Source organism: Psittacula echo, assembly GCF_963264785.1.
Source record: "Psittacula echo genome assembly, chromosome: 2".
In the NCBI taxonomy this organism is placed as follows: Eukaryota; Metazoa; Chordata; class Aves; order Psittaciformes; family Psittacidae; genus Psittacula; species Psittacula echo.
The window spans coordinates 111746190-111760170 of record NC_137737.1 but is presented as its reverse complement, the minus strand read 5'-3'; the positions used below and the strand labels follow the sequence as shown (position 1 = coordinate 111760170).

Genomic DNA, 13981 nt, shown 5'->3' with positions numbered 1-13981 from the left:
GAAGGCTCATTTGGTACCTATTTACAAAGAAGTCAAAGGCAAAATTTAGCTTACTGCTTCCACTGAAAGCAAAATTAGTTATACATTGTATAGAAGTGGGTTTATTTTCTTTATTTTAATTAAACAAATGAACCCCCCTCCACAGACCTCAAGAACAGAAACCACTACTTCCTCAGCAGCTGCATGTTCGCATCTAAAAACAGCACGGGGCAAGTGTAAAGCCATACTGGGTATGACATTAGACCTCTGTGATGATGAAGCTCACAAACCACCACCAACATGTGATACAGAATTCTGAAATCTGGGTTTCCTGCTTCACCTTTTCCACTGAACAAACGGGAAAGATGTCTGTTAATGGGAATAACTGTAATAAAAAAAATCCATTTTCACAGAATCTACCAATTTAGGAAATGAAGATTTAGAAAGCCTGCAACTGACCAGTGAAAAAAGACAAAACCAGATGCACCAGTGCTCTGATTCAACAAACAAGAAAAAAATGTTTTCCCCAGAGGAAAGAGGGAAGTCAGTGACTTCCAATGGAAATTACTAGGGAAAGACATCTGAGTTCATAGGGTCAAACAAAAAGTGCATTAACCCAAGGGGAAGGAAGGGTGTGAGAAATTTAAATTAGTTTAATATAAATCCCTTTGCCCCAGAGAGACAACAACAGAGAACTGAGACTTTCTGGGCATATCCCTACGTTCGATTCTGGCTCAGAAGTACACTTTGAAGCAGGTGTCCTGACCATGTCTGCCCATGACACAGAATACTTTGCATCATGGAGTACCCTTGGAGCATGAAGGCTTCTCCTTGGATGGCAGGAAGCAACGCGACACATTGCCGGGGCACAGCACTGTGGACAGTGAACAGGAGCATCATCCTCAAACTACTGCTGGGTGTCCAGCCCACAGGTCCAGGCTAGAGCTGGACAGCATCTTCAAAGTGTGGACATCTGGTCATCAGTACCAAGCTCCTGGCCCTACCAGTTTGCTCCTGACGGGCCATGCCGCTTGTTGATACGGACACTGCCCTTCTATACAAAAAAAGTCTAATACTCTTGCAAACGCTCCAGGTTTAAATAATTTATAGAGCCAGTGTTTCTTGTATAGCTTTGTTTCAGCACACGGGATGTTTAAACCGCTTGTGCAAAACAAGAAAGAGTGCAGCCTGGTGGGACTGACCATCACTCCACAGCATGGCACAGGCACATCATGTGAGGAGCTGACCAAGCCTTTGAGATGTCTTTTTATTTCGATTTTGCTCTCATTCTGACCTTGTGGAAACAACAGCTTGAAGAGCAATCAGAGAACTACAATCACATTGCTTTAGAAAATAACCTCGATTTTATGCTTCTTATGGCCCACACATAACCCCCCAAAGGCTGAGATGCAAAGGATTGGTAGAGCTGTGGCCTCCAAAGTCACACTTCAAGTTTTATAAAGAGCATTTGTGTTCATTTCTACTAGTGTGTCAGCACAAAGCAAGCTCTCTGACCCGCTGATTAAACCAGAGGTGTGCTGTTAACTTCAGTAAGAGCAGAACCACAATTATAGTCTGCAACAATGCCATCCACTCCCCCCAAAAATGCCAAGGAGGAGAAGTGTACAAATGGGAGCAGGTCTGGACAGTGTGGTAAGCAACTGCTGAAAACCCCTAAAGGAAAAAGCACATGCTGTCTTTTCAGAGTGAGATTTTCAAAGGAGCTCAGAGAGTTCCTCAAAACTCACGGTTCAGAGGCTCCCGCAAAAATCCCAGCTTGAACTGCTCAACTGCTCTGCTCTCTTTAGCTGGAATAACACAAGACAGACATCTAATCCAGAACAAACACTGGAGAAGAGAAGACAAGTCTTTATTACCATAACTCCACATCTTGGGAAAGTGGATGTGAGGGTCAAGAGCCTCTCAGAAGCTGCATTTCTTCTAACATATGTAAATCACACACACACACAAAACCCTATACAAGACCATGTTGAAATATTCCTGGGGATCATACAAAACACAGAACTCAACAACTGCAAGACAACTGACAGTTACAGGAAAGACCGTGCCACCCTCAACTGCTGATACTGCATTTGTTTATCCTATAAGATATCTGAGATAAGCAATTGCTCAACAGGTTGGAAATATTACCTCTGCACCTAAAATAGAAAAGACAGGCCTAATCCTATTCTCATTTGTACTTGAGCAACCCTGCAATTAATTCAGAGTCAGTTCATTTTCAGATGCCTCGACCTTTGCAAACACACAGTGGTTCATGAGGGCTTTTTCACTCCAGCCTCTTCCCTCCCACCCCATCCTCCCCAAGGGGGTGAATCCCAGTTAAAACCCACACCAAACAGTTCATGGGCTCGGGGCTTAGCTCCCAAGGGATATGGAGGAGTCATGGCATTTTACACAGCACTGAGCATAGCAGCAGTACCACACCATAAAAAAAGACTTGCTCCTACTGCAAGGCTACATCCTTCCAGGAGAAGGAAGCTCGCAAGCTCACAAACTCACCACAAGAAAATACATGTTTCCATTCACATCATCCATAAAACCTTCACACAGAGCATGAAGACAGCGACAGAAAATACCATCCTGAAAGTACCTAATTAAGGGTGCTGGCAAATTCATACCATTTGCACTTTTTGCTTTTAAATGCATTTGCTCAAACCGTGCTCCCCGTTACACCCTAGCACTGTCTTTGACTTGAACAGCCTTACATCAGTAAGGAAGCTAATGAACAAACAAGAAACCAATATTTATAATAATCCATTTAAAACAAACAGAAGCAAAAAAACCTGGACAATGAAGTCTGTTCCTTAAAACAAATGTTCGCAGGCACTTGCTATTGGTGAAGCTGCTCTCAAGTTCTGCAATACCTGTACTGCTTTCTAAAATAGAGAAACATTTTATCTTGAGGTGAGTCCTGCACATGGAAAAATACGGATTTTACAAATCCATCTCAAAGGTCATGCTGGAAGTGCTTGACAGCAGCATCTTCGCAGAATTGTTAAGGCTGGAAGGGACCTCTGGAGATCATCAAGTCCAACCTGCAAATAGTTCTGCCTTTTTAAGCAGCCACCTCTTAACTGACACTTCTTCTGGATTAGGTTATGCTAAAAGATGGCATTCTACAAAACAGTAACCACCAACACTGAAAAATCAAACCCAGTTTTGCTTTAATTAAGGAAACAGCCTCATAAAATTAAGGAGGTTCCCAAGACACACAATGGCTTGAAGACACGAGGTTATGTGAACTCCATTTTAGAAAACACAATTACCACTTTGTCTTTTGAAGACCACTCTTCCAGATGGCGAGCTTTCCACATCTTTTTGCATAACAGGCTGCAGCACAACCCAAGCAATTAAACCGTACTTTGCTCTGTAGCATCTAAAGCTGGCTCTCCTCTCTTCTTATTACCCCCAAAACACCTCTATGTTTTACAATCTGAAATCATACCATCCACATCAGTGCACTTGGAGAACTACAAAGCTGGCTTGAAACTACCAAGCCTGCTCAACCCTGCCCCTGTCCCAGGTAGCAAGATGGAGTCTTTGTTTTGAAGTAGCTCTCTATCACTTAGAGGACTTCACTCCCTGCTGTGCAAGTCCACCACACCTCACAGACACGTGGGTGATCCTCCTGTCACCCCGCATTAGCCTGGGTGTAGCTGATTGCAAACTGAACTGAAAAAGGAGGAAATTAATCGCAGGAAAATAACACTTTTGTATGTAGAGGACTTTAACGGACAAAATACAAGAAATAAAGTTAGTGAGTAAAAGAAAAAGCACAAGAAGTTTTCCAGACATATTTCAAACCATATAGCTAACGTCTAGCTTCTGCTTTCTCTTATGTCCTTCAGACAGGTTGGGTACAGTGGGGTGGGGAAGTTCAGGTTCCTCATGCATGCCAGTGTGAACAAGGAGTAACAAGCATTTCCTGAACTGTAGGTATGGACTGTATTTGTGTACACCCAAATGTATGCATGTGATCCAAGCAGGCCTGAAGGCAAAGGGCTTTATGTGGTATTTATCTCCTGGTTCCCTTTTCTCCATCCCTATATGTGCTGGGGGTATTGGATGAAATGAGACATCCCTCCAGGTGACACAATGGTCCTCCCTGAGTGCCAAAGGCATCTGAGTCCTTAGGGTGGTGAGGCTCTGCTCTCCCCTCCTCCAGCACCAGGGATCCAGGAAATTAAAATTCAGCAGGCCTCCCTCTGGAATATCCTGGTGAAGCTGTGCTGCTTGCACCCTTCAAAGGGCACACCACCTCGCTGAGGTTATAACCCACTTCTCTGCTAGCAGCCATAGTGGGGAACAGGCTGTTCCAGTGCTGTCAGTTATCTCTGTAAAAAGCAATTACATCTGACCCTTTCACTGTGATGAAACTAAAGTCCATGCCACTGTGCCAGCACATACCCCTCCTGTCAAACAAGGAGGCAGCTCAGCTCGAGGTCTTTCACCTCTTTTTGGCATATTAACATCTGTGTGATCCAACCTTGCTGGAGGGTTGGGACCTCTCACTGCACTTTTGCCCATGGCAGACCCACCAGAAAGAATGATGCTGGGAATGCTGCAGCTTCCCACGTTTCCCTAATCATTTCCCTTACTGGGAGTTGCTGACCCCATACCTGCAGTGGCTCTTTCTCCATTCTGAAATGGAAAAGGAAATGATGCCCTACAGAGAGGAGAAAGCAGAGAGTGGCCCATCACCAGCATTCCCGCGCTGCAGTCTCTTGTGTCTACACAAAAAGCATGGACAGTTATGTCCAGTAAGGTCACAGGTGAGGCCACACACAGCAGATGGCACACAGATGGCTGAAAAAAACCTGTAGGCAGGCTGCAAACCAAGCGGCTCTACTGACTTCTTGGTGCTCAACATCCTACTCAAGGCCCAGAGAATGGGAAAAGCTAGCTGAAGAGCTTCATTTCTGTTCATTCCGTGCAGCTCTGCTCCAGCTGCATGATGTGGTGCAGAATGAAGTCAGCAGAATGTCGCCTTACAGATTTTTCTGTTATACAAAATCAGGGGATTTCTTTTTTCTTTGCAGGAAAATTTATGCTTCTTTTGAATGCCTTTACCCATAAACTGATGTGCCTACGTCTGATTTGCTGCGACAGCATTTAGATTTGAAAACCTAATCATATTTACCTTGGTAATACGATTATATGTTGGAGCACCCAAATGCAATCCATTGTTGTCTGAAAAACACTGCAAAGTTATCTAGCTTATATTTTTTAATCCCATCAATATCATGCAGTAAAATCCCTGATATTGCAAAAAATTGCTTACTAGCGTAACTTTATACACTGGCACTTGATTATACTGAGTAATCTTATACATATGCAAATGTGCAGTTCAGGCTTCGCTGGATCCTGGGTCAGAAAGGACATACCTTCCTTCCTCTCCTATCCAAGACAAGCAGGGGAAAACACATTTCAGTCGTGGTGAGTGAAGCTCTTCTTCACAAAATTGCTGGCCTGATCTATAACAACATGAAGGAAAAGACAACTGCTCGCTAAGAACATGTGCTTGTCCTTTCTGTTCATAGGCTTTTTCAAAAGAAGTACTTCTAGAGAGGAAGGCAGACTTTGCTTCACTTCTCATTCACTTCTAAATTTTCCACAATAGAAAACCTTCCTTAGGCAAACACCGGAACCTAGCTGCTAAGAGCAGTGTTGACTTTGATATACATCATGAGAACAGAAGATACATTTAGCATTCATGACAGGAAAGCAGTCGCTACAAATATAACCACATATTCAATATACTGTAGCCCCTCTAAAAGAACCTCACAGTTCCTTTTAATATGTACTCCTCTAAACCTGTGTATTTCACCCTGAAAAGCAAACCCTTAGAGTCCTAGAAGTCTCCCTACTTTGCGTTTTCTTCAACCACCAGTGAAGTTTTCTTCTCCAACTGATCTGCTGAGCTCTTTACCCTACCCTTACAACAAACAACACTCCTGTGAAGCCCTTCTTATGAAGTCAAATACCATTCCTTACATTTCTCAGTGTGTTACTTGCAAACTGTAGGCCGGCAGATAGATGCTCCCCACATGCCAAATTCTGTCATTTCCATTTTCCAGGAGTAATACTTCCTACAGCAAACTGGCAACAGGTTTTCTAGTTGGGTTATGAAAGAGCCAGCTCTGTATCTTGCTGCACCTGCGGTGCTGCTAAGCCTACTGTCTGGTGGCACCCTCACAGCCATCAATAGCAATTCTGGGTGTGGAAGAAAGAGCTTGTCAGAAAGGACTGATTACATCCTCAGAGGTATGAAGGAGTGGATTTTGTGTACAGATTTCTGTAGACACCAGCTTGTCCTATCTGCAGATGGAATCTGATTTCCCATACTTATCATGGGACAAGCTGGTGTCTACAGAAGTTTCAGGGTACAGAAGTTCCAACAGGTAAACCCAAACTTATGTATTTTCAGGCTGAATCATGAAGATGAACCTTTATGTTCAGGTAGTGGAGAACTTTCCTGAGAGACTATGAATGGCTGAAATTGGGGAGGAAAAAAAAAATAAAAAAATAAATCAAGATTTGGTTCTGCTTCTCATCTTTACCTCCTATCATATTGCTTCTCTACACAGCCTCTGGAGAGCCCACCTGCTATTTATTACTTTGAAACGAGAAAGCCACAGAATTACTAGAGGACTGGGGTTCTTTGCTTTCAGAGAGCACACTTGGGAACCTCATATTTGTGTCTTAGCTGTTTTGAACTGTTCCAAGCTACGTCCTTCACCGGAAGAGTTCTCAAAGTCACAATAATTACAGATTAAACCACACTTCCTATCCAAAACCTGTCAACAAATTATGATCTGTCATTACCTTATCTATCTACCACTGAACTGGTTTTGTGATGGTCTGGAGGGCTGCCGACTCACGTGGTAGCAACCGATCTTCATCATCTCAAGATGCCTGCAGCAGGAAGCTGTGTAGCAGTTCCTAAGGAAAAGGGCCAGTATGGCTGCCTGCACAGGAGCTTTGGTGGTAAAGAAAAGGGTCAAAGAAAGATCAAGTAATGGGAAAGCACTAACCACATAAACAAACCTGCTGAAATGTCTCACTCTTCTGCAATCCTGATGCATAATGAGGGTTCACAGCACAACAGCACCTGCACAGTATAACCATGGGACTTCCCAAAGCAGGGCTGGACCTAGGAAGTTGTGAATTGGTGGCCAGTGAAGGCACCAACACAAACACGACTTTTCACGTTACCAGCTCAGGTTTTCTCACAGGGGTTAATGAGCACCCATCCACCTCTAAGGCTATCTCACTACAAAACCTGCAGAGTCCTGAGGCTTCGGCAGACACAGCTCCCTCTCAGTCTCTTCCCTCTGTGAAGGGTTCTAATTAATTCCCTAGTCCTCATGAACACTACGTTCTGTCCCAGCTCCTTCTGAACAGACAGCAAAGGTTTTTTTCCTTGTCTGATGAATACTACTTTTTCATCTGCCATATATACTTGTCAAGTAGTGTAATAGCCTAAAATATGCCATAAGAAACTTCTGTGGAACTTGTTTTTGAAAGGTTTGTGTGTTAACAGAACAAGGCTGATGCATCTATGCTGTCCATCTGTCTGGGCATCTTCATATTGCAGTGGTTTCTGAACTACCGGTCAACTTCAGCTAATACCTGGGAGATGATCACACTTCCACAAGTTTCGAAGGAAGCAACAGAGAGAGGCACAAACCTCTGACCAGAACAAGGGCAAAGGCCAGCAGAGACCAATGGTGATGGATGCTGGTCAGTGTGATGTGGGTCTGGCCATGCTCAGCACATGCACATCTCAGAAAGCTCACCAGCAGTCTGTGATCACTCCTGCAGAGTTCAAAGTGACCATGAGGAGCCAGTCTCTCAGAGTGCTCATGCTAAAGGACATGGGTTCACTCAGTCCTAACAGGAGTCTCAGAGGAGCTTGCAAGCTGTGTGCATGGGGACTGCAAGCCCTTTCTTGGGTTGAGGGGGAAGCCCTCAGGAACAGCACCAAAGACTTACACAGAGCCTGTAGCACTTAAAACAGGCTGTGAGGGACCTGCATCAAAAGATGCAGGAGGATGCTGGTACAACAACTAAAACAACCCTTGCTACCTGCATCTTAACCCTGTTGTTGAACATCCCCTTGTCAGAGTGGCACGAAGAGCCATGCAGCCTCCTGAAGTGACAGCTGAAGTCAGTAAGCATCCCCTTCTTTAGAGGCAGAAACCATCAGTGGTATACAAGGTCACACACCTATGTAAAGACTTAGTTCAGCATATGTACTTCACATTCACTTCTCAGACCATTAAATCGCTGTTTTCACGCTATTCTTTTATACATCATTCTGAAACTCAGGCTGCCTGAAGGGCTTTAGGTTCAGTGAATAGCAAAGCCTTCGTCATACACAAAAGGTCCCATGTGCTTCCAGCAGCTCACAAGCTGGCTCCTGATTCTGGGATGACCTCGCAGGGTGGACAGTGCCCCCAGTTCTTTGTCTTGCTCCTCTTTCAGGACCCTGCCTGTAAGACACTTGTTTCTGAGAGACTCTTCTTTTGTCTCCAGCATGTTTAGTTTGGAGGCATCTTCTGTGGTGGGCTGAGCCTGTACTGCATGCATGCCCAAGGCCACAGAGGATCAGGCTCTGACCTCTCAGCCTTCCACCATGAAAATAAACAGCAGGATTCAGCTCCTCTGCAACATCCTGGAGGCATTGTGAGACTGTTGTTAACTGTTCCAGCATCCCACTTCACTGCATCTCTGCCCCATCCTTGGAATTGCTCAAGGCCAGGTTGAATGGGGCTTTGAGCAACCTGGTCTAGTGGAAGGTGTCCCTGCTTACGGCAGGGGGTTGGAGCTGGATGATCTTTAAGGTCCCTTCCAACCCAAACCATTCTGTGATTCTGTGATCTCTCTAGAAGATGAATATGGAGGCCATACACAGCTCTGCATTTTCTGATAGGCAGAAACAAATTGAATCTTCACAAGCTTTACTAATCAAAAATTAATTTCAGAATTACTCACGAAATGAGATTTGTCTTGTAGGTCAATACATTCTGAAGAAACATCTCTTTGGACCACGATAACTTCAATGTCCTTTTGAGTGAACCTCCCCCCACCAATTACTCAGCAGATACTCCTTTCTGCTTCCTTCCCAGCACCAGCTGCTTCCAGAAGGAATTCTCCTGCCTGCCATCTGCCTTCAAGCCTGACACAGCGACACAGACAAATGCAACTGTAAGTGATGTTTAAACTCCAAATCCAATCCCTGATTTGCTTCCTTAGGAAAAAAGGTAAGGAAAAAAAAACAAACCCCACAACACAAAAAATATGTGCTTGTATCTAACCACATGCTCACTGGAAAAGGCCTTATGTAGAGAAGGAAACTTCACGTATGTAAACAGCAGGATTTTTCCCAAAGAAAACTATGGTAACAAGGATTCAAGTTATACAGAAAAACAAGTAACAGGGACCATCACCTGATCTACAGGATCTGAAATGACTTTAAACCAGTGCTGCTGAAATCTTGTTCCAGAGAGCTCCTCACTGATTTAAGATGAAGCCATTAAAAGGAATTATGATTTGACATGAAGGGAAACCTGGAAGAACGTGGCCCTACTTTCCAGCAGCCTCATGTCCTCAGCCACCCATTCACCACAAAACTGAAACAAACTTCTCCTTTACTAGACAGGAACCTTTGGCATCAAGAAGCTGACTTCTGAACAAGCATATTTTTTTCTCTTCACATATAATTATATGCTAGCCTCCGAGCAGCTAGAAGCTCCATGTTCTTTTTTTGTATCGTGTGCTTCTTGTGAATACACATAAGAGCACAAACCCAAACCACATTAATGATAACCTTGTTAAATATAAACTAGTATGCAATTATATAAACTGCTAACACAAACAAAAAAGCCAGGAAACTCTGATTATATGCTCACAATGGTTTCTGAAAACTAAATAAAAACAACACCATAAGGCAGCCTGTCTTGCCTGATACTGTAACAGAAAACGGTTTCATGTTGTAATTAACACATCTCAGCACAGAGGACTAGTCTATCAAAAGAGGCATCAAACTCAATTTGAAGCCCACAGCAAGGAGAGGGGAAGGGTGGGAGGAGAGACAACAGGTGCACACATGAACTACAAAAAACATCTGATTTTCCTCTCTGCTTCCCTGCATCCTCCTTTCAGGTGAGATAATGCCTGCTGCCGGGCTGCTGCTGTGACTTCCACCCTATTGCGAAGAGAGGGCAGGCCATGCGCTGGGCTTTTGGCTCCTTTCTCTCCATTAAGAGAGCAGCAGAAGGTCTGCTCAAACCCTCTGTTCTTGGGCTTGCGCCAGCGCTGTGCATGCCTGTGATTTATCTTCTGTGCAGCCAACTGTGAACTCAGCAATCGGAGCCCCTACCACATCTTTTCACTGAGATGATGAGGAGCCAATGTTCCACGCAACCTCTGTGGTCTGCAGCTGTCTGCTCCTGATGTTTAAATACATATACCTTTTCCAGGACAGAAATGAATCCATTGAAGGCAGGCCAAAGTTTGCCTCAGGCTGCACACATGCAGCATCACGGCAGCCAGCAAAGCTAGGGGCATAACCCGGAGCTGTCCTGCACCAGCTGCAATGGAGAGGTTCACACTTGTCAGTGGAGCAATGCAAGGTCTCCACCACAGATGAATCTAGCTCTCAAGAAGACAAAAGAACATGAGAAAAACAGCATTTTCCTTACGCCTTACACCACAGGAAAATACACAGTCCTAAGGAAGGCTATTATAGGACTGGAGGAGCACCTTGACAAGGTTTCCTTGGGTGACTTCCCTTGCCGTGGACTTGAGCTATCCCTCAGCCTGCTTGCACGCAAGCAGCACAGCTGGACTTGCACAACACTGGCTTTCTAGGTTGTAAATAAGAACAGTAATTACCTTTCCCTCTAAAGCTCCAAACTGTTCTCACATGACTAAAACCAAAAAGCACTGGTTGAGGAAGGAAGAATTCAGATAGCAAGAAACAGGGGCAAAGCAAAACAATGACAGAAAGATGAAGGGCTGAGGGAACAAGTGATACAGGTGAAATCTGAGCATCCTTCCCAGGTCTGAGTACAGGATCAAAGCGTGCAAGCAAGGAAAACCCAGGAGGATCCTTGGGACTCCAGAAAAGTAACATAGGAATCCTGCATCAATACTGAACTCCCTAACTGGAAGGCAAAGGAGAATCCAGTCTCTTGAACAGTAAGATAATACTACCAAGCTCATTACCACCAAGTAAGAAGAGTAGAAAAGCAATTCCTAAATCATAGTCTGTTGGGTCACTTCTCACCCTCAAGCATTGCACAGAACCATGTCACAAACTAGAACACACAAGTGCGTGTGAGTCACACTTCTGTGCTGGTGATCCATGGGACAACGAGAGAGAGTTGTCACTGCAGGAACTGTTTTGAGACACATGACTGGGAGAAGATGGGTGGTAACCCACCAGCAGGCATTTTACTTGGGAAGGTGGGGCTCCCCTACCACAGCACCCAAAAAGAGGCTCAAAAGAGCCACCAATACAATCCAGATGGAATACAGAAAAGCCAGCAGTGATGGGGCACACAGCTAAGACAACTTTTTCTGGAATACCTCCAATTTCTCCAACCTGGTTGGTTTTGAAAGGGACTTTTCTACAGGTGTCTAAGCTCAATTACCCTTACAAACCCTTGCAGTATCATGTGACTCAAAAGTCTACCTCTTTGTCCAAGGGAGAAACGAGAAAGGAGCGTGGCAAATGGGGAATGTGGGAGTGGTGAGCACCGTGGGCTTGGGGAGCACAGTCATTTCCTCCAGCTTCTACCCTGGTTCTCTCCCCCAACCCCAGCCTTTGATACCCGAGTGTGTGGTTGAAGAAGTGAAGGAAGATGGTTTTTTACCCGAGGAGCAACTACTCATATGCATTTGCACGTTTTTGTTTTGCTACCCTCTTAGCCAAAAGTCTCTGATTTTCGAGCAGGTGAGGTTATTCCTTTGGGAATTAAAAGGCAAAAGAGTAGCCGGCGGCAAGGAACAGCCCAGAGGAACATTACGTGCTTGCAGATAAAGAGCTTATTTAGGGAGGTAGCAAGATGTTGGTTACACCATGCGCATACACCGTAATCCGCGGACAGCAATGCAAAGGTTTCCTTCCCCTCTACGGGCTGTAGATCTGGCTGCAGCGCACTTGGCTCGGGGTTGGCTTCCTGCCTGTCAGATAGAGAGCACGGCGGACTCCGTCCGCCACCAGCCACGAGAAAGCGGGGACAATCGCCGCGGCTGCGGGAAGGGACGGCGACACACGCCTGCCTTGCCTGGCAGGACCGAAACTTCGGGCTACTCACACCCAGGCGCGGAGAACCGCTGTGGCGCGGCGGCTCGCCTACTGCCGCGCACCGACCTGCCCTGCCCGCCCGTGCATCCCTGCCGCTGCCCACACCCCGGGCGAGCCCGCCGCTCGCCCTTCCCGCGCCTCTCCCGCGCATCACCCGCGCACCTCCCGCGCACCCGTCGTCCCCGCGGCGCGGCTTACCGGGACCGCTGCAGCTCGAAGGCGGTGGCGGAACAGCTTTGCCCCAGCTCTCCGCTGCCTCCGCCGGGGCCCTGGGGGCTGGTGCGGCCGAAGGGCGAGGGCAGCACCCCTGCCGTGAAGGAGTTGAGGCGGCCCCGGCTGCCCGCCGCCGCGGCGCCCAGGAAGGCGGCGGCCGGCACCTGCACCGCGGCGAAGGCGTCCTCCTCCTCTTCCTCCTCTTCCTCCTCCTCCTGGGCCCGGGGGGTCTCGGCGGGCATCGCCGGGGGGCTGCCCAGCCGCGGCGGAGGCGGCGGCGGCGGGGCCTGGCGGGGCCTGGCGGCGGAGCCGTCGTTGCCCGGCGGCGGAGGCCGCCCGTCGAGGGAGATGCTGGTGAGGAAGGAGAGCGCGGCCTGCCTACGGCGGGGGTCGCTGCGCGCCGGTGGCGGCTGCAGCGGCCCCGGCGGCGGCGGCGGCCCCTTCCTGGGGCAGGGCTCCGGCGGCGGCAGGGGCCCGGCGGCGGGACTGCCGGGGCTGGCGGCGGTGGCGGCCGCCGCCATTGTCGGCCGGCTCCCCCTCCCCTCCTCGCTGGCCGGGCTGTGGGTCTGGCTGCCTGCCCCTTAGGCGGGCGGGCGGCGGGACATGGGTGCCTTCGGCCCGCCGGGGTGCATGGGGTTGTCGCGGGGGTACCCTCCGCCCGGCCGCGCCGCGCTGTCCCGGGCCCCCGCCGCCCGCCCGCTTCGTATTTATAGGTGCAGCCGCGCCGCCGAGCGCCCTGTGCAATAACACGGCAATCACGTGTGGGAAACGGGGAGCTGGAGGAAAACAAAAGCCCGGCCAGCAGCCCGGAGGAGGAGGGAGAAGGGTGGGTCTCGGCGAGCTCCCTCCTTTCAACCTCTCTGGGGGTTTTTTTCCCTTTCACCCCCTTCCCTCCTCCTTCTCCTCCTCCTCCTCCTCCTTTTCCCTTCCTGGATGCGTGGGGGCGGGCGGGAGCCGGGGAAGGTGGAGTCTGTGCCCGTAGTACACGGCACATGGCCCTCGGAGCCTGGCACCGGCAGCGCTGGACCCGCGGGCTGCGGCTCTGCCCGGCTGCTGGAGAAGTACCGGCTTACAGCCGTGCACTGGGCAGCGGCCCGAGTGCTGCCCCGCTGGTTTCCCGGGCGGGGGCCGTTGCCCCGGGGCGGTCGCAGGCGCCCCGGGGATGCTTTGGCTGCCGGCAGCGCATCCTCCGGTACGGCAAGCCTGACCTGCCCCAGCTCGTATAGGCTGCCTGCTGCAGTGTAAGACATGTGCGTGTAAGTCACATCTAAGGAGTTCCCCAGACCATTAAAGCAACCCCCTCCCCAACCTTTCCTTCTCTCCAGCACCGGAGAGAGTACAGTTACTTAGTTTGCCCTCTCCTATGTAGCACAAGCCTCAAATGTCTATATTCCCTGTCTTCTCTGAAGTGATGCCTGTTGTGCAGCTGGCTGCAGGTCTGCACCCTCCCTC

The 13981-nt window shown here is 48.1% G+C and overlaps 1 protein-coding gene across 1 annotated transcript in view; it reads right to left on the bottom strand.

The window, feature by feature from the left end:
• The window catches only part of CABLES1 (Cdk5 and Abl enzyme substrate 1), a gene marked incomplete at both ends in the record, with an annotated part of 67747 nt that extends 54697 nt beyond the window's left edge, over positions 1 to 13050 (bottom strand). Inside the window, one exon of the mRNA XM_080610660.1 lies at positions 12515 to 13050. Coding sequence (XP_080466786.1) covers positions 12515 to 13050 — 536 coding nt within the window. The remainder of the gene's footprint in view (positions 1 to 12514) is intronic.
• Between the last annotated feature and the right edge of the window lie 931 nt (positions 13051 to 13981).